We start from the raw sequence: 18385 nt of genomic DNA, 5'->3' as shown, positions 1-18385 counted from the left end.
TTTGCTATAGTTCATGCTCTTCTCCGTGTTGTAGCAGCCCTGCCTCAGCCTCCCGTGTGGCGGGAATACGGGTGTGAGGCACTGTCTGGCTGCACTGACATACCACCCCATGTTCGGTGCTTTGAACTGAGCAGGAGCAGGCACCACGGCAGTGGGAGTCATCTGATTCTCCCCTGGAGGACTCTGCTCGTAGGGGAAGAAAAGGTGTCATGGCTGGGGCTGGCCACTAGAGGCTCTCAGGGCTGGGCAAGGTATGGGGTCTGTGTATATGTGACCTCCCACCACTCCCCACCTGGCCAGAGCTAAAATAATAAAATGCTGAGCTCACTGTTCCCCCACTCTCTCCCCCGGCACCAGACTCCTCCTGCTGACCGGACGGTGCCCTAGTAGAACAGACGGACCAACTGACAAGGGGAGGTGAGAGGTGGCAGCTAGGACTGGTGGGTGGGAAAAGAGGGGTCTTCTGGGTGAGGGCCTGGTGGGTGATAGGAAGGAAGAGTGGCCCCAGGGGAAGTGAGCTGGTGTGTCCTTGCCTCTGTCACTCTGTGTGTTTCTGTGACGTCCCTGTCCTGACTCTGTGCGGCTTATGTTGCTAATGTCCCCCTTTCAGGATCATCTTCCATGTTAAGCATGATGTGTATGTAGAGGTCGGGAGCATTCTTCACACAGTGAAAGGCTGCAAGCTTACTCGTCCCACTACCCCATTTAGAAGGCTTTGTTGTTTTTGTCCAGAGCTCTGGTGTCACCTTTCTGGTGACAGATTATGGGAACCGAATGCCTTCTGAGGCCATATTGCCCTTCTCCCAATCTGGAAGTGCCCCAGCTTCTAAGCCTTACTTTCCCCTCACAGTTTAGAATTTTAGCAAATACAAAAAGTAAGATCTTGGTCCTTTACAATAAAGGAGGAAATGAGAATAGCATAAGAGGCCGCCAATCCAACCCAGCCATTCTTCCTCACTTACCAGTTTTGGAAGAGGCCTGGGTGTTGGGGAAGAGAGGAGGAATTTCCCTGGAGCTCTCTGTCACCCCCTCCTACCTTTCAGTGGGAACTGGGCATGCAGCCACTGTGCTGGCAGGGCCTCCAGCAGCTGTGTCAAGGCAAGAGACACTGTCGGGTAAAGTAGAGGAGGGCCCTGTCAGTTTTTCTCCATCACAGTGGGTGCACAGACTCAGCCTGGAGCTTAGACTCCCCAGCCAGAATGGCTGCAAAGTGCAGGAACCAGGAAGGAAACTGTAACGATGAACGGTCTAATCTTTCCGTCCCCAGTAGACCCTGGTCTCCAAGGTGTCTAGCTCAGTGTTCTAACCATGGCTGGACTTCTGTGTCTTCAGTATCCATGTTCAACACCTTTTCCCATATCCCTCCAGGCTGTGAGTGTCGCACGGTGGGGAGGGGGTAGGGGCCACCATGTCATCATATCAGAAGGAACTGGAGAAATACAGAGACATAGATGAAGATGAGATCCTAAGGACCTTGAGCCCCGAGGAGCTGGAACAGCTGGACTGTGAGCTACAAGAAATGGACCCTGAGGTAGGGGCACCAGCACAGGGACCGGAGCATCCCTACACATGCGGGAAGGAGTAAATGCTGGGTGGCTGAGACCAGGGCCTGAGCTAGGGAACCAGCACAGGGGTCAAGGCATCCCGCACATGCGGGAAGGAGTGGATGCTGGGTGGCTGTGACCGGGGCTACCAATAGGACCTGGAATCCTAGAAGGGCCAGGGAAAAGATGTCTGGAGAGTGCCTGATTTGTTCCCCAAAACTCATCCCTAAGAATATGCTCCTGCCAGCTGGACTGAGACAACGTGACCAGACAAAGAAGAGTCCAACAGGGCCACTAGACCGAGATGCCCTGTTGCAGTACCTGGAGCAGCAGGCACTGGAAGTCAAGGAACGTGATGACTTGGTGCCCTTCACTGGCGAGAAGAAAGGTACGGGCACCCTAACATCTATGCCCTACAGGAAGCAAATGGCTGTCCCTGGCACCTTTCCGTTAGCTCCCCTCCGCTTTCTGGCAACCGTCTATCAGGAACTCCGGTGCTGGACACCTGCATGCTAGTTTGTCCTCTTCGATTTTTGTTTCCAATTTTTTTTGTGAGGTAGGATCTCACTGGGTAGCCCAGGTTGGCCCTGAGCTAGCAGACTGCTAGCTCAGTTTACCAAATGCTGGGATTGCAGACACACGCTGCCTCACCAGAGTGGAGAGGACAGGGCTCAAGGGTCCTGTGCTTGTGGAGAATTCAGGCTTCAGTCTGACCCCACATATAAATAAAGGAAGGTGGATGCTCTTCCCGAACTGTCCTTCATCCCTCTATCAGGGAAACCCTATATTCAGCCCAAGAGAGAAATCCCAGCAGAGGAGCAGATTACGCTGGAGCCCGAGCTGGAGGAGGCACTGTCCCATGCTACAGATGCTGAAATGTGCGACATTGCAGGTGGGCAGCCGGGAAGTCAAGGAAGGTGGGAGGATGGGGCTTGTACCATCTTTACCTTGATACAGAACTAGAGGGAAAAGTCCAAGCCAGAACATGGACATCTGAGAAAGCCTAAGGCAGTGGTTTTTAACTTTTTTTTTTTTTTTTTTTTTTTTTTTTTAAAGATTTATTTATTATGTATACAACATTCTTCCTCGATGTATGCCCGCACGCCAGAGGAGGGCACCAGATCTCAGTACAGATGGTTGTGAGCCACCATGTGGTTGCTGGGAATTGAACTCAGGACCTCTGGAAGAGCAGCCAGTGCTCTTAACCTCTGAGCCATCTCTCCAGCCCGGTTTTTAACTTTTATTTGTTTGCTTGTACACTGGTTCATTCTTTTTTTTTTTTTTTAATTTAATAAGTTAACATCCCAGGAGTAACCTTCCAGGGATCGTGAAGGCAGATGAGGCTGAAAGCAGCAGAGGATCTTGTCTGCAGACAGGCCTCACCCTCTAGCGGCTCCTCAAGGGGCTCCCTGAGCCCTCTCAGGCTCTAGAAATCACTCCAAGGCAGGTGCATGGAAGAGACTCCTGGAGCTGAGGGAGGGTGAGAAACTCGGCAAGAGTGGACAGTCAGGCTGTGGAACTGCTTCAGGAGGCAGGAGGCAGGCCTGTGGCAGGTGCCTTAACTGCCATGTCCTTCTGCTTACCCTCACCAGCCATCCTGGGCATGTACACACTGATGAGCAACAAGCAATACTACGATGCCATCTGCAGCGGGGAGATCTGTAACACCGAAGGCATTAGCAGTGAGTGTGCTGGGGGAGCTCTGGGGGCTGAGGAGGCTCCACTGTGAGACATGCTGCATGAAGGTTTAGAGAGCCAGTGGGGAGATGGAGTAAGGGATATGTTGGGGTTCCCTCTTGGCTCTTATCCCCACTAGGTGTGGTACAGCCTGACAAGTATAAGCCAGTACCAGATGAACCCCCAAATCCCACAAACATTGAAGAAATGCTAAAGAGAGTGCGGAGTAATGACAAAGAGCTGGAGGAAGTGAACCTCAATAACATACAGGTATTTGACTCCCATCCCCAAATTGTAGCAGGAATAGCTGAGGAGGCATGAGGATCTTTAGTCCCCATCCTGTGTCCCTTAGGACATCCCGATACCCGTGCTCAGTGAGTTATGCGAAGCAATGAAGACTAACACCTATGTCCGGAGCTTCAGTCTGGTGGCCACAAAGAGTGGTGACCCCATCGCCAATGTAAGGCTGGCTGCTGTCCCCAGTCCTCTTCCCATACCCTGCCATGCACTCCTGGCAAGGGCTGTTCCCATCATGAGTTATATGGCAGCCCTCAGAGATCCCGTACCCTTACCTCTCTGGCTCACAACTCTGAAGTTCCAAGGCATTTTCCCCAAAAAACAACCTTCTCTAGTAGCCTTGATCCCGCCAGTGATCTTAACCTTCACGCTTTCACCAACTCCCCAACCCTGGCTCCTCAGGGAACTGCAAAGGGCTGTGTCCCTCCTGTTCCCCTTCTGCCTCTCCACAGTCACCTGCGAACCTGTCCCCAACCCTAACACAAGTCCCTACCACCCAGGCGGTAGCTGACATGTTGCGTGAGAACCGTAGTCTCCAGAGCCTGAACATTGAATCCAACTTCATCAGCAGCACAGGGCTCATGGCTGTGCTGAAGGCAGTTCGGGAGAATGCCACTCTTACCGAGCTCCGTGTAGATAACCAGGTCAGCATTCCTTCCCCAGGGTCACTCATCCAGCTAACACCCACTGAGTTCCTCCCTGGGCAGCTTATTGGGCAGCAAGGGGACCAGCACTCCCTTCACCTACTCTAGAAAAACAAGCCTCTCAACTTCCCGGAGGCCCGTGGCTGGGCTGAAGAACCATAGGTTTTTGACAGCTTCTGCCTCTCTCCTCAGCGCCAATGGCCTGGTGATGCAGTGGAGATGGAAATGGCCACTGTGTTAGAGCAGTGTCCCTCTATTGTGCGCTTCGGGTACCACTTTACACAACAGGGACCACGAGCTCGGGCGGCCCAGGCCATGACCCGGAACAACGAGCTGCGTAAGTAGCTGTGGAGCCCGTGTAGAGACGAGGGCAAGTGCTGAGATGGGACTGAAAACAGACTTAGTGATGGAGGCTTGGGGAGCTGGCACACACGCGGAGAGGGATGAGTGAGAAACAGATACAAAGTCCATCTTCCCCCAGCACACATCTGTAGAGAAGCGGGTGGGAGCTCGGCATGACAGTACCGCCCAGAAACACGTCCTCTTATTTCCCAGTGTGTTCTTGATTTGTTGTTAACATGGGACAGGCCCCTCAGGTGGCATGGGGCAGCAGTTGATAGTCTAAGGAAAGGGGAAGAGAAACACACCCTTGCCAAAACAAGAGATGAAGCTGTGTCACCATTCTCCCTTTACAGGTCGCCAGCAAAAGAAGAGATAGTGTCACCCTTCCTTTTGCTAACAAGAGATGAGAGTCCTGGACACATAAGTCCTCATCTCTCTTCCCTTTCCTGTAAATAAAATCCCTTTTGTTCACGCCGCCTGTCTCCTTCCTTGGGTTGGGGTGGGAATCTTGGCGCTACCCCTCAAGGGTTACTGCCAGTTCATCAAGGGATTATTTATACTCTGGGGATCAGCAGGCAGGGAGGTTCAGGTTACTAGGAGGAGGGGAAGCTCTGTTCCTTGTGTTCCCCATAAATCTGCCAATGGCTTCAGTCTCTTCCCAGGGCACTTGGCCGCAGTGCTCTCTGCAGACAGAGGTGGCCAGAGCTCCTGTGCCCATTGGCCATCCACATGTGAGCTGAAGGAAAGGGACTGAGGGTGGAGGTGGGGAGGGAGTCAGACTACACGAAGGGCAGGGACCTCCTCCTGACAGACTTATTAATAGGGCACTGGGCTGAATGCAGCTGACGCTTGGCAAGGCTTCGGTAGAGTGGGGGAGGGGTCAGAGTATGGAGCCATGGACACTGCAGGAAAGGAGTGGCCAGACTGAGATGCACAGATTTGAAATCCTAAGGTCAAACAAGGACCAACTACAGTTTATCTGTGGAAGAAATGGGGAGAGGGGTTGTTAGTCCACGGGGAGATCAGGGGGCTCTTCCTCATCCGAGTCAAATTCAACATTCTCATCTTTTATCCATCGGCCTTGTCCATCTGGGACCCATCCCGAGCTGGAAACATCAGAGAAAAGACAATGGGTGAGGAGAGAGGTCTTTTGGTTTGTTTGTTTATCGAGGCAGGGTTTCTCAGTGTAGCTCTGGAGTCTGTCCTGGCACTCACTCACTTCTGTAGACCAGGTTGGCCTCAAACTCAGAGATTCGCCTGCTTCTGTAGGCGGAGACTGCTCATTCGTTTCTTGGCCACCCAGATCCGAATAATCACAAAGAAACTATATTAATTACAGCACCGTTTAGCCAATGTCTCAGGTGTATTTCTAGCTAGCTCTTACATCTTAAATTAACCCATTTCTATCAAGCTATGTATCACACGGCTGTGGTCCACTGGTAGGCAATAGGCATCTTTCGCCTTCAGCAGTTACACGGTGTCTCCCTGACTCTGCCTACTCTCTCTCTCTCTCTCTCTCTCTCTCTCTCTCTCTCTCTCTCTCTCTCTGTTTGAATTTCCAGCCTGGCTTTGCTCTGCTAAGCCACTGATGGAAACAGCTTTATTCATTAACCACTTAGGTAATAAAACATATTCACAGCATACAGAGGAGAATCCTACATCATTCTTTGCCTCCCAAGTGCTGGGATTAAAGGTGTGTGTCACCACCGCCCAGCAGAGAAGAATTTTATGAATAAGGTTCACAGTGCTGAGTCCCAACCCCGGGACCCACAGGGTAGAAAGAAAGGACCAACCCCACATAGGTCGCCCTCTGACTTACACAAGTGTACCCCAACATAAATAAATAAATGTAATTTAAATAAAAAGTTACTGGTGATTAAAAAAAAGCAGCTGGATTGGTTTGAAAAGGGTGGGTCAGGGGAAAAAGAAGGCAACCCAAAGAATGTGATTGGATGACTAACCTTCGAAGGGTAAGGTAATGGTTCAGGATTCGTCGTTTCGTGGGGCTCATGGGAGCAGATGACTCTTTGGCATGCGATCCTGCCTTAGGTTCGGGTTCCCTACTGATCTTTGCACTCTGGAGTCCAACCTCTGGGGCTGGCAAAGGAGAACTGGAGACAGAGGGAGCAGGGGCTTCCGGTCTGTGTAGAGAAGAACCCAAGTCTTGCAATGCATTGAAGGAAAGCAGCAGTTACCGTGCCTCCCAAGCCCTCAGAGCAGTGCTTCCTGAGCTGAGCTCCTGAACTGAGACAGGGGACAGGGTCTTACTATGCACCCAGGGCTGACACGGAACTCACTCTGTAGACCAGAATGGCCTTGAACTCACAGAGATCTGCCTGCCTCCACCTCTCCAGTGCTGGGATTAAAGGCGTGCGCCACCACTACCTAGTTCAATGTTACTAGTCTCCACTTTCTAAAATTTATCTTAAAAGTTATAAACTATCATTTTTCTTTCTTTTTTTAAATATTTATTAATTATGTATACAATATTCTGTCTGTGTGTATGTCTGCAGGCCAGAAGAGGGCACCAGACTCCATTACAGATGGTTGTAAGCCACCATGTGGTTACTGGGAATTGAATTCGGGACCTTTGGAAGAGCAGGCAATGCTCTTAACCTCTGAGCCATCTCTCCAGCTCCTCATTTCTCTTTAAACATCTCCACAATACAATAAATATTAGTATTGCTCAGAATACACTTTGGAGAGCAATAACTTTAGAGGCATCTACTTCCTTCTACCCTTTCCCACTCGGGTGTCCAAGTCCACAGACCTGTGTTTCCTCCGGCAGCAGCTGTTATAGTGGGGAGCTCTGTGCAGAGCACTCTGCGTGATCAATCGGGTCTGGGTTAGCAAAGGCGCCTGTTTAGGGCGGAAAGAGACAGATCAGAGCTGTGAGAGCAAAAGTCCCTTCAGGTCTGGAGCACGCAATACAGCCGGAACACCTGACCCGCTCTCGCACCTCAGCTTTGGTTTCTGTCTTCAGGTCTTTCTGCTGCCTTGGATTTTGCTCTGTTTCCTTGCCTGCCTGCTTTTTGCCATAGAAGAGCTTCAGACCTGAAAAGCAAAGGGGATGCAAAGCACAACAGCAGGGGCTTTGCTAAACTAAAAGTCCAGAGTTTATTCTCCATCATTCTTCCCTCCCCTCCTTCCCCTATACTTACTGGACAGATGCTTCTTGCCTGCACGGTGGGCAGTCAGCATGGCCAGGGTGTCCAGTACTGGGCGATGGGGGCAAATGGCACACGCAAAGCTACGGAAAGGAGAAGTGAAGTGAATGATAAACCCGTGCGAGTTCCAGAGCAGGCGGTGGGGCTGTTCCTGCTGGAGCAGGAGCTCCGCCTGTCAAAGCACTTCTTCCAATCGCCACTTCCCACCAAAGAATCCTACCATACTCCTGAACTACTCAGTAACAAAAGTCTGTTGAGCCTCTGATCGCAGTACCCAGGCTCGATCCACCCTTCACGCTCACCGTCCATCCCGCAGCATCAGCGCCTCATCCTCTGGGATGTAGCTGGCCAGCAAGTCTCCAACCCGTCGTTTCTGCAGAGAGCAGGACAGGAGAAATGAGAAAGTGGGATGGATGAAAGGGATAAAGAGTCAAATGGAACGGGGCCCTGCAGACCATAGGGTAAGAAGGAGGCATCACTCAGTTCTGGTCCCCTAACAGTGCAGCTGAAGCTGAGCAGTCTCACAGTCTCTCTCTCTCTCTCTCTCTCTCTCTCTCTCTCTCTCTCTCTCTCTCTCTCTCTCTCTTCTCCCCTCCCTCTCTCTTTGGTTTTTCGCGACAGGGTTTCTCTGTATAGCCTTCTTGGCTGTCGTAGAACTAGTTGTGTAGACCAGGCTGGCCTCGAACCTCAAACTCTGCTTTTGCCTCCCAAGTGCTGGGATTAAAGGCGTGAGCCACCATTGACCGTGGTCTGATTCACACTAGGGCTTCTTACTTTTAGCACATTGAGCTGACTCCAGTCGTCCCCTTCCCTCTTGAAAGACATCGCAACTGTGAGTCCCAGAAATAATAAATTCTCCTACTTCGCTTCTCCTTCAGGCCACCGTAGGAAGAGTAGGGTATCGCTTTCTCTGCTTCCTGTCTTTTTCAGGTTCAGCCTGTACTTCCGAGGATGCATTTCCACGCATGCACCGCGCGAGCCGGAAGACCCGCCTCCAGCGCCCTGAGGGGGCCTGCATTTTCTCTGACGCCCTGAGGACGCTTTGCCTCTTGGGAAATGAAGTCTTTTAGTTATTATTTTTTCCTATTTTTTTGAAGAGCTTACCGTTCACCTGAATACAGGCCCGCGCATCTCGAAGGATCCAGGTGTTTGGAGACCAGGAGCCTGAATGCGGAGCCGGCGTTTCGGGGTGGGACACCCCAATGTGGAGTGAGGCTTCGGGAGTCTCAGTGGACTGTGAGCTCTCGCAGTCCTCAGGCTCAGCGCCCGCAGCCACAACCCACCTGGGGTGGGCCTGATTAGGAGCCGAGAGGATGGGGGCGCTCCCAGCGGCCTGGCTGCGGGAGGTGGGGGCACACTGAGGGAAGCGAGTTGGTGAGGGAGTCTAGGGTTCAGAGGTCAGAGATCAGGCTTGCGAGAAGTTGGAGGGGGCGTCGAAAGTCGAGGGGGGCAGCGACTGACAACTCAGGCAAGATAGTTATGAGTAAGGGGCTTGAGGAAGGAGAGATGTAACCGGTCTGGCAACCTTCTTCGGGTACGGGCTGTGACCCCCGTGCTCGCTCGGTAAGCAGCAGAAAGAGGAGGAAGACCAATGTAGTCTCTCGAGAGCGACGAGACTGAAGAGAGACGAGAGAACGGAAAAGGAATTCCCTGAATATCTATTCTTTGCGTTCGGCTCTCACTGTTGGCCACTGAGCCAGGCTTTCCTCAGTTGTGACCGTAGGTCTTGGCATCCCGAGGAGATGGCTTCTCCCTCTAGACAGCCCCCACTCGGGGGGTCTGGGCTGCTGCAAGGGAGCCGTGCTCGTTCTTATGGAAGCCTGGTACAATCGTCCTGCTCCCCAGTGAGGGAAAGACGCCTGGAGCATCAGCTGAAGCCTGGAGATACCCTGGCTGGACTAGCTCTCAAATATGGGGTGACGGTGAGTCTAACAAGGATTGGGGCTGTGATGACCATTTAGGAGAGAGTTGTGGCCCGCTAAGCAGGCTTCCCTGACGTTATATTAATTATATTGTGTCTGCTTTGCCCTTCTTGTTTTCACATCTCAGTGCAGTACTATATAGTTGGGACACATCTGCCCCACTCTCCCAGTGGGAGGAGCAGCTCCTGTGGATTGGGCTGGCCGCGGGGGTGGTGGGGTTGGGGGTGGACCTATCAACCTGAGACTTAAGACTGATAACCAGTTAGCCTGCAGGTATGTCTGTTGTATGAGGGTTTCAGGTCCCCTGGAACCGGAGTTAGACGGCTGTGAGCTGTCATGTGGGTTCTGGGAATTGAAGTCGGGTCCATGGAAGAGCAGCAGCTCTCTCAACCCTGAGCCATCCCTGCAGCCCTGGTAACCAGTTTGATGAAGGTCAGATAACTTGAGTGTCAGAGGGAGGTTTCACTGTCTGACTTAAGTCACTACCATTAGTCACGCAAAAACACTGGGAGTGGCTAAACCTTTACAGCAAGTCAGGAAGAGTTAGTAGAATTCCCGAAGTGCCTGCTCTAGTTCTTCCCGCACCAGGGCTGTGCTTTCTTTCCAATGAGGCACAAAACAAGTACCCTCTACATACATCGAGTATTTCTGGTCACACCTAGGAGGAGTTTGATGGGCATAAAAGTTAAAGTTGTAGCCGTCCCCTCTGTATCCTGTTTTACTGGTAACATACAAACAGATGTTGAATTTAGACAAATTCCCATGCCTGCTGTACTTAAAGCATTATAGCAGCCCTTCCTGGAGATAAAACATAAATGTATACTGATGTGTTCGTGTTTAAATTCTGTGAGAAACGGAGAAGAAGCAATGGTTATGTAAGCAATAGTCATGAGGAGTGGGAAACCAGGAACCATTCGTTTTTATTTGGAAGTGGGAGTGGATATCAGTTGATGTGGAATTTTGTTTGGCGGGGAGGGTGGATTTTCTAGTCGGTATGTCACTGTGTAGCCTAAGCTGGCCCGGAACTCACAGTGCTCCTGTGTCGTGAGGGCTGAGATGGGTGTGAGTGATGGATGCTGTGGTAGGTTTTCCTCACTATGGGCCTTGAAGACTTAGAAACCTTGCCCTCCGTGTCCCCTTCTACAGGTCTGTCTGACCCAGATGATTATGTCTTTGACTTCCAGCAGTGCACAAGCTCTTTTTTTTTGGGGGGTTTTTTTTTGGTTTTTTTCGAGACAGGGTTTCTCTGTGGCTTTGGAGCCTGTCCTGGAACTAGCTCTGTAGACCAGGCTGGTCTCGAACTCACAAGAGATCCGCCTGCCTTTGCCTCCTGAGTACTGGGATTAAAGGCGTGAGCCACTATCGCCCGGCTTTTTTTTTTTTTTTTTTGAGTGTACAAGCTCTTTAAGAGCAGAAATAGTTTCCTTTCAACCTTCCGTCTCTAAATTCTGGCCTAGTCTCAATTACATGGAAGTTTAACAGCTATTTGGAAGCACACCTTCAATCCCAGCACTCGGGAGGCAGAGGCAGGCATATCTCTGTGGGTTTGAGGCTAGCCTGGTCTATAGAGTGAGTTTTGGGACAGCCAAGCTACCCTGAGAAACCCTGTCTGGAAGGAAGAAGAAAGGATGCCTGATAGCCAGGCTTGGTGACACAGCGTGACAGCTGGCTCAGAGTTCCAGGCCAGGGCCACACATAGCAAGACCAAGGGAACTGGTGATTTGAAAGTGTAGCTCAGTGGAAGAATGCAGACGAGAGACAAGGCTAGACCCGTCCTGTGGGGGCTAGCTAGAGAAAGGCCTTGAGTCCCCACTTAGATTTTGTTGTTTAGCCCAAGAGGAGCCACAGAAGTTGCTGAGCCAGCTAGAGGGTTCATCAGATTCACTTTTCTAGATGGCAAGGGGAAGATATGCGGACAGGAAAGAGGAAGAGCAATTAAACGAACGGTTAGCCCGGATGAGAGAGAGTGGTGTGGTGTTGGCGTAGGACTGTGAGAACGTGTGTGAGAGTTTTGTGTATTTATAATTGTTGGAGGTCTGCTAGGGGTCCAGCCCAGGGCTCTGCACACGCCAGGCAAACACTGCACCGCCGAGCCACAAATACAGCCCCATCCAGATTTATTTATTTTATTGTTAACCAGGTCTCATTATGTAGCTTGATTGGCTTCACACTCAGAAATCCCTCTGCCTCTGCTTTCCAAGTGCTGAGATTAAAGATGTGTACTGTCACCAGGCAGTGGTGGCACACACCTTTGAGCCCAGCATTCAGAAGGCAGAGTCAGGGGGATCTCTGAGTTTGAGGCCAGCCTGGTCTATACAGCAAGTTCTAGAACAGCCAGGGCTACACAGAGAAACCCTGTCTCAAAAAAACCAGGAAGAAGAAAGGTACACTACCACACCTAGCTCTGCTTTGTTATTTTATTTTAAGTTTATTTTTAGTGTTTTCTTGCATGTATATCTGTGTGCCATGGGGGTGCCTGGTGCCCCCAGAAGTCAGAAAAGGGTTTTGGATCACCAAGAACTAGAGTTATGGATGGTTGTGAACCACTGTGTGGGTGCTGGGAATTGGTCCCCCTCTGCAAGAGCAGCCAGTGTTTGCTTTTGCTTTTTTTTTTTTTGGTTTTTCAAGACAGGGTTTCTCTGTGGATTTGGAGCCTGTCCTGGAACTAGCTCTTGTAGACCAGGCTGGTCTCGAACTCACAGAGATCTGCCTGCCTCTGCCTCCCAAGTGCTGGGATTAAAGGCGTGTGCCACCACCGCCCGGCGCAGCCAGTGCTTTTAACTATTAAAACCATCTCTCCAGCCTCTCAGCTTTAATTATTAATAATTAATTTATTGTTATTAATTATTTAATTGTTAGCTTTAAATACTCCTAGCTTGTTCTGTTTTGTTTGAGACAACATCCCTGGGAACTCAAGCTAGCTTCAGACTCTTCTTGGCTGCCCCTAGGGAGCTGGGGTAGGAGGCTTTTGCCACCACTCCTGTTTGCTGCCTTAAATAAATGAAAGGGTTGTAGGTTGTTTTTCTTTTTGTTTTCTGCTGCAATAATTTTTAAAAATGCGAAGGTGTCCTAAGACTAGAAAATAGGGAAATGGTAAAACACGATTAACAGCAGCCTTTATGCTTGAGCTGGTGTGTCATGGAGTCAAAGACTTGTACAGCGACTTAAAACGTTTGCGTTGGTGGCTTGGGAAGATGGTCCAGTGGGTGCAGCAGTCTGGGCCCCGCTGAAGTGCACATATCCCCACCACCATACCAACGACAAGAGTCCTAGATCCTGAGCCAGGCTTGGTTTGACATTAGCTTGGCCTACATAGTAAAAAAGAAGACAAAAAGTTTGAGATGCTATATAAGATTGGTGAATTTAGCTGGGCGGTGGTGGCGCACGCCTTTAATCCCAGCACTCGGGAGGCAGAGGCAGGTGGATCTCTGTGAGTTTGAGGCCAGTCTGGTCTACAAGAGCTAGTTCCAGGACAGGCTCCTCCAAAAGCTACAGAGAAACCTTGTCTCGGGGGAAAAAAAAGGGTGGATTTTACTGTTTGTCATTCATTTTGGGTGTTTTTTGTTTTATTTTGTTTTGTTTTTTAAGATGGAACAGATTAAGCGCACAAACCGCCTTTATACTAACGACTCCATCTTCCTGAAGAAAACCCTCTACATCCCCATCCTGACAGAGCCCAGAGACCTGTTTAATGGTTTGGATTCTGAGGAGGAAAATGATGGAGAGGAGGAGGTACGACCCAGGAAAGATGGCGCTGGTTCACTTTCAGGGAAGAGGAAGAATCAAGAGTCAGGTTCAGGCCGGGCCAATGGCGAAGCCCTCCCTCCACACCAGGAAACCTCCACGCCCATCCATGACCTTTCTGCCTCTGATTTCCTCAAGAAGCTCGATTCACAGATCAGCCTATCAAAGAAGGCTGCTGCCCAGAAGCTGAGGAAAGGGGAAAGTGGGTGAGTCTCCAGCTGGCCCCTCGAAGGCCCTGCACAAACCCCTCTCTTTTAGCGAACCACAAACTAATAACAGAATGGCCTGGAAACGGAGGATATCCTTTTCCCCATATGGTTCCGAGGCTGTGAGCAGAGCCAGTGGCAACTGGAAGGGGGTGAGGCAGTGGGAAAGTAGGTTCTGTGGCCTCTGTGTTCTCACAGTTCTCCCTGAGGTAAGAACTGTGCACAGTGTGAGGACAAGCGGGTTTTCCCGGTGACATTGAGACTCTGTGCACCTCATGAAGCAAAGGAAGGCAGCCCTCACACCTTGCACTGGGTCCATTCTCAGGTTCTTCCTCACTCTTGCTCTTTCCTCACCTGCAGGGTCCCTGAGGAGGGCACAAGGCTCCACCTCAGCTCCCCTAGGACGCAGCAGCGAGCAGTGCTCGGTCCGGTACCACTGACCCGGACCTCCCGGACCCAAACACTGCGGGATCAGGAGGATGAGATCTTCAAACTCTGACGGTACCACTGACCCGGACCTCCCGGACCCAAACACTGCGGGATCAGGAGGATGAGATCTTCAAACTCTGACGGTACCACTGACCCGGACTTCCCAGACCCAAACACTGCAGGATCAGGAAGATGAGATCTTCAAACTCTGATGTCCCCAGACTGATGTGAGAAGCAGGCTGGGAAGGAACAGTTGAGCTGGGAGGAGTCTAAAGTGAGGCTCAAAAGCAGAGCTTCCCAGCCTGCCTCATTCCTCTCCGGCCATCTTGCCCAGCTCTGTCAAGATTTCCTCAGCTGGGGACACTTTTTGCCAAGAGTTGGGAATGGGAACAGAACTCTTCCCAGTTCTTGGGCTGAATCTAGCGTTGTGCTTTAGATTCAAAGGCTCCTTTACAGCCTTACTGTCTCTTCCACCATTCCCTGGGTTAGAGCAGGGAAGCAGAGGACCCCCACCCCCATGTTTAATGACGTTACCTAATTTATTTGGTGCTATATTGAAGTAATATTTATTTGCTATATCTAACTCCCTCCTCCTCTTAACTGAAATAATGTGATTTCTGTATCATTGAAGAGAGGGAAAGCCAGAGCTGGGAGCGGGCTGCTTACCCTTCCCGCCTCTCGCCTCCCTAGCAAGCATGCTACTGAGGCCAGGAGAGTCAGTGACACTCACCACAGAGACTGGTGGACTGGACGGGCTGAGTCTTTCCCTGCGCTCAAGGTAGGGTCCTAAGTGAGCAGTCCCTCTAACTCTTAACAGTTCTTGGCTCTGAGAGGAAGCAGTGGGGCGGGGTACTGACAGCCTCCCAGTCCCCCCCTTCACCTTCTTCCCTCTCCTGCTGGGCTAAGGGGTGGAAGAGGATGCCGTGGGGTGCAGGAGGCAGTTGCAGAGCACACCCCAGCCTGCCTGTGTTCCTCACCTCATATCTCTTTGTAATCGGTAGCCCCGATCTGCAGTACAGTGTGTCTTTGTTCCTGAAGCTGAAGAATAGGCATGGCAGCTCAGTAGTACTGGAGGCTTGCCTGCCTCTGTTCCCAAGTGGGAACCGGCGAGATGAGTCCTCGCCTCTATGTCCGGCCTGAGTGTGGAGCTGGAGAGATTAAACAGTGACCCCTGCGCGTGTTTTAGTGGTTTTATTTCCCCTGTGCCTCCCCTCCCCCAGCTCCTTCTAGAGACTTTGGAACCCAGCCTCTGGTATGTGTCCAAGGGCTCCCTCCAGCTCTAGGAGATCTAGAGGCCTCTGACCGCCGCCTTCCTGCTTCTGGCCTTCCGTGCCCCCTTCTTTGGGTTCGTGGAAGAGGAGGATCCCGTTTTGGGCAGTTCTCCTGGGAGAAGCAGACCCGAGTTTCACTTCGTCTTCCTCAGTCAGCTGTTTCCTTTGCTGGCACGGGATGGGAGAGCCACCTCAGTCGGCCCATTGCTGTGCTCTGCCAGCAGTTGTGGGTGGGAGCGGCCTGGGCGTCAACAGCCTTGGGGGAGAATGAAGCCAGGGATTGAAAAGCGCTTGAGCAGGGTTAGAAAGCCCGGTCAGTCATTTTGCCAGAGTCCAGTCAGAGCTTCCCCTCATCCAGCAGCTTTCGGAGCCCGTCACATATCTTGCCCAGGTGCTGAGTGAAGTCGGGCCCGTAGAGGGCTGCGAGCAGGTCAGGGTCAGAGTAGTGATCAAACACGTGCCTGATGCGGTCATGTGACTTGGGGGTGAGGTGGTGCTCCACCAGCTCCAACAGAATGTCCCGGCACTCTCTGAGCAGGCCCGCTAGCACAGCAGCCTCGAAGGTGAAGTCCACCTCACCAAAGCTGAGCGCGGTCATCGCGCCCTGCCGCAGCTTCTGGCGAAAGCGTGTAGCCAGAGCCAGCTCCTCAGGGCCAAAGCAGCCACTGCGGTGCAGCACAGCCACCTTGACTGCCACCTTGATGAGGTCTTTGAGCACCCGCTGTGCCTTGGGCCGGCTATGCGTGTACTCTTTGGACACACGGTAAAGCTCATCTAACACCTCGCTGCTGGTCTCGTCGATAAAGAGATGAGCTACGGACCGACCAGCCATTTTACTCAGTAGCTTCTTCTCTGCTTGTAGCGCCAGACTCTTCGAGCTGAAGGACTCCATGGCACCGGGGTGGGTATGTGGTCAGTCCCTAGAAGAGGCCACAGGCGTCCTTAGAGAAAGAGAGAGAAATGGCTTTTCCCCATTTTCTTTGTTTTGGCTGCTTTGTCTTCCCTCTCCCCATGGGGCCCCTCCATCCTGTAAGCCTTGCTTCTGCTTTTCCCTTTATTTCTGTAAACTCAGACTTGTGCCTCTCCAAAACAGCACAGAGGAGCAGGGAGAGCCTTGGCCAGAGGAGCGTGGTCATAATTGGGTTCTTTTTTTTTTCTTTTTAAGATTTATTTATGTATTATGTACGTGTTCTGCCTGCGTACCTACACCCCAGAAGAGGGCACCAGATCTCATTATAGATGGCCCTGAGCCACCATGTGGTTGCTGGGAATTGAACTCAGGACCCCTGGAAGAGCAGTCAGTGCTCTTAACCTCTGAGCCATCTCTCCAGCCCGATAATCGGGTTCTTAGAGCAGGAAACTACTGCCACGATGGAGAGCCTAGTGCCCATTTGGCAGGAAATTTGAACAGATACCAGTTACGGATGCTAAATGTATATCCTGCATCAAGAAACATAGGCACTACCCTCGTGTCTCCAGACTTCAGATCAAAAAAGCCCATGTCAGTAGGATACCATAGAACCTTAAAAGAAGTGGGATTATACGGGTCTCTAGAATCCTAATAAGAAGTCTTGGTGCCAGCCGGTGGTGGCGCACACTTTTAGTCCCAGCACCTGGGAGGCAGAGGCAGGCGGATCTCTGTGAGTTCAGGCTGGTCTACAGAGTGAGTTCCGGGACAGCCAGAGCTGTTAAACAGAGAAATCCTGTCTCGTGGGGGGTGGGGGAGCACTTGGCATTTTCAGAGGCCTACTGTGTGCAGGTGCTTAATATGAACTGTCTCGGTTTCCAGTCTCCAGGCTAAGAGAACTTCTTGTTTGTTTGTTTGTTTGTTTGTTTGAGACAGGGTTTCTCTGTATAGTCAGTCCAGCCTGTCCTGGAACTCGCTCTATAGAGCAGGCCTGCCTCTGTCTCCCAAGTGCTGGGATTAAAGGCATGCACCACCACCGCCCAGCAAGGCTAAGAGAACTTAAGCTACTTGTCCTAGTAAATGAGAAACCGGCTTCGAGGAGCGGGGAGAGGTGGCTTGACCCACACACTCATAGGCGACTCACCATAGCCCATAACTCCAGCCTCAGGGGAATCAACACCTTTGGCCTCCCCAGCCACACTCATATACATAATTTAAAACAATTGTAAAAAGTATTAGGCTACAAGTTAAATAATCCCCCTAAAGCCCCTTCTGTCAAGGAGTGGTACCAATGAGGTGTCAGCCCACTGAGGAAGGCTGGGCGGCAGCAGTGGGGTTGGAGCTGAGGCCCTCCTGATGGTGGAGCCGGTGCCTAAGGCGAGGCCATGGTCCTCCACTGTGCTTCTGCTTGTTTTGCTTCTTACTTCCCCCTCCCCTGCTCTGCAGGATGTGGCTGTGACCGCAATGAGGAGCAACCTCACCCTCTCCCCCAAATGAAAATGGGAGTCTGAAGAGGCAGAGGGAGACTAGCCAGGGGGCTTTCTCCTCCAGCTGAACCACTCCACCGGGAAGCTGTAGCCTTGATTTGTTCCTGGCTTGCCCTGGGCTCGGTAGGACTGCCCTCCACAGTGGGGGGGTGACTGCTCCATATGAGCCTTCCTGCCGTCCTGGCCCCCCATTGTCCCTACTGCCATCTCCAGTTAGGTCCCCCTCCTCTCAAGGTCTCTCTGTCTCTGGCCTTCTCTTTCTAGCCTCTACGTCGTCATCCCCGTGACCCTTGAGCCTAGCTAAGCTTTCCCTCTGTGCCACTGTCCTTCCATGCCCAAAGGGACTTTACGTCTCTAAACCTCCGCCGTGCCCCACTGTGCACCTCCATTCCCTCAGCCTGCACTCAGCCCTCATCCAAGGCCAGCCAAGGCCAGGTCTCTCTTCCAGATATGCCTTGCCCCATCCGCTACAGTGGTTCTCGTGGGGGACTCAAGGATTCCCCAATACAGAAAGGAAGGTCAGGGTAAATGGGTAGGAGTATCCCGCACTGTCACCCCAAAACGTGCCCTTCTCTCACAGCCACCCTCTCACCTGCTGGGTGCTGGGTGCCAGTCTCGCCTCGGTTGTTCCTGAGAGCTAACAGAATGGAGAAGCTCCTAAGAGGCCCTTTGGTCTAGCCCCACCCCAAGCCCCGCCCACCTACTCTCAACCTCCGGTTCATCATCACTGTCACCAAGAAGGCCCGTG

General features: G+C 51.7%; 4 protein-coding genes across 7 annotated transcripts; 2 read left to right on the top strand and 2 right to left on the bottom strand.

The window, feature by feature from the left end:
• The first annotated feature begins 311 nt into the window (after window positions 1–311).
• On the top strand, window positions 312–4975 carry Tmod4 (tropomodulin 4). Its single transcript, XM_075978204.1, has 10 exons — window positions 312–417; window positions 1369–1531; window positions 1776–1932; window positions 2320–2436; window positions 3137–3226; window positions 3361–3491; window positions 3574–3681; window positions 4019–4162; window positions 4355–4499; window positions 4858–4975. The coding sequence occupies exons 2-10, from the start codon at window positions 1409–1411 to the stop codon at window positions 4878–4880; spliced, it is 1038 nt and encodes a 345-aa protein (XP_075834319.1). The 5' UTR covers window positions 312–417; window positions 1369–1408; the 3' UTR covers window positions 4881–4975.
• A 485-nt stretch (window positions 4976–5460) lies between these two features.
• On the bottom strand, window positions 5461–9057 carry Scnm1 (sodium channel modifier 1). Of its 3 annotated transcripts, none has more exons than XM_075978207.1 (7): window positions 8776–9057; window positions 7974–8044; window positions 7666–7754; window positions 7464–7558; window positions 7275–7363; window positions 6466–6645; window positions 5461–5610 (listed from the first exon to the last, which is right to left on the bottom strand). In XM_075978207.1, the coding sequence occupies exons 2-7, from the start codon at window positions 7988–7990 to the stop codon at window positions 5511–5513; spliced, it is 570 nt and encodes a 189-aa protein (XP_075834322.1). In that variant the 5' UTR covers window positions 7991–8044; window positions 8776–9057; the 3' UTR covers window positions 5461–5510. The 3 variants fall into 3 exon arrangements, with proteins under 3 accessions (XP_075834322.1, XP_075834321.1, XP_075834323.1); XM_075978206.1 differs by lacking the exon at window positions 8776–9057 and adding an exon at window positions 8446–8682; XM_075978208.1 differs by lacking the exon at window positions 8776–9057 and adding an exon at window positions 8358–8375.
• A 356-nt stretch (window positions 9058–9413) lies between these two features.
• On the top strand, window positions 9414–15148 carry Lysmd1 (LysM domain containing 1). Its single transcript, XM_075978205.1, has 3 exons — window positions 9414–9593; window positions 13182–13543; window positions 13904–15148. Exons 1-3 carry the CDS (start codon window positions 9414–9416, stop codon window positions 14040–14042), a joined length of 681 nt encoding a protein of 226 aa, XP_075834320.1. The 3' UTR covers window positions 14043–15148.
• Tnfaip8l2 (TNF alpha induced protein 8 like 2) lies at window positions 15149–18305 on the bottom strand. 2 transcript variants are annotated; one of them, XM_075978210.1, is made up of 2 exons: window positions 18230–18305; window positions 15149–16163 (listed from the first exon to the last, which is right to left on the bottom strand). In XM_075978210.1, exon 2 carries the CDS (start codon window positions 16133–16135, stop codon window positions 15581–15583), a length of 555 nt encoding a protein of 184 aa, XP_075834325.1. In that variant the 5' UTR covers window positions 16136–16163; window positions 18230–18305; the 3' UTR covers window positions 15149–15580. The 2 variants fall into 2 exon arrangements, with proteins under 2 accessions (XP_075834325.1, XP_075834326.1); XM_075978211.1 differs by having other exon boundaries at window positions 15149–16184; window positions 18230–18299.
• Window positions 18306–18385: the final 80 nt, after the last annotated feature.

Source organism: Microtus pennsylvanicus, chromosome 7 (assembly GCF_037038515.1).
Source record: "Microtus pennsylvanicus isolate mMicPen1 chromosome 7, mMicPen1.hap1, whole genome shotgun sequence".
Taxonomy (NCBI): Eukaryota; Metazoa; Chordata; class Mammalia; order Rodentia; family Cricetidae; genus Microtus; species Microtus pennsylvanicus.
The sequence above is the reverse complement of the archived record's forward strand: the minus strand, read 5'-3'. Positions and strand labels throughout refer to the sequence as shown.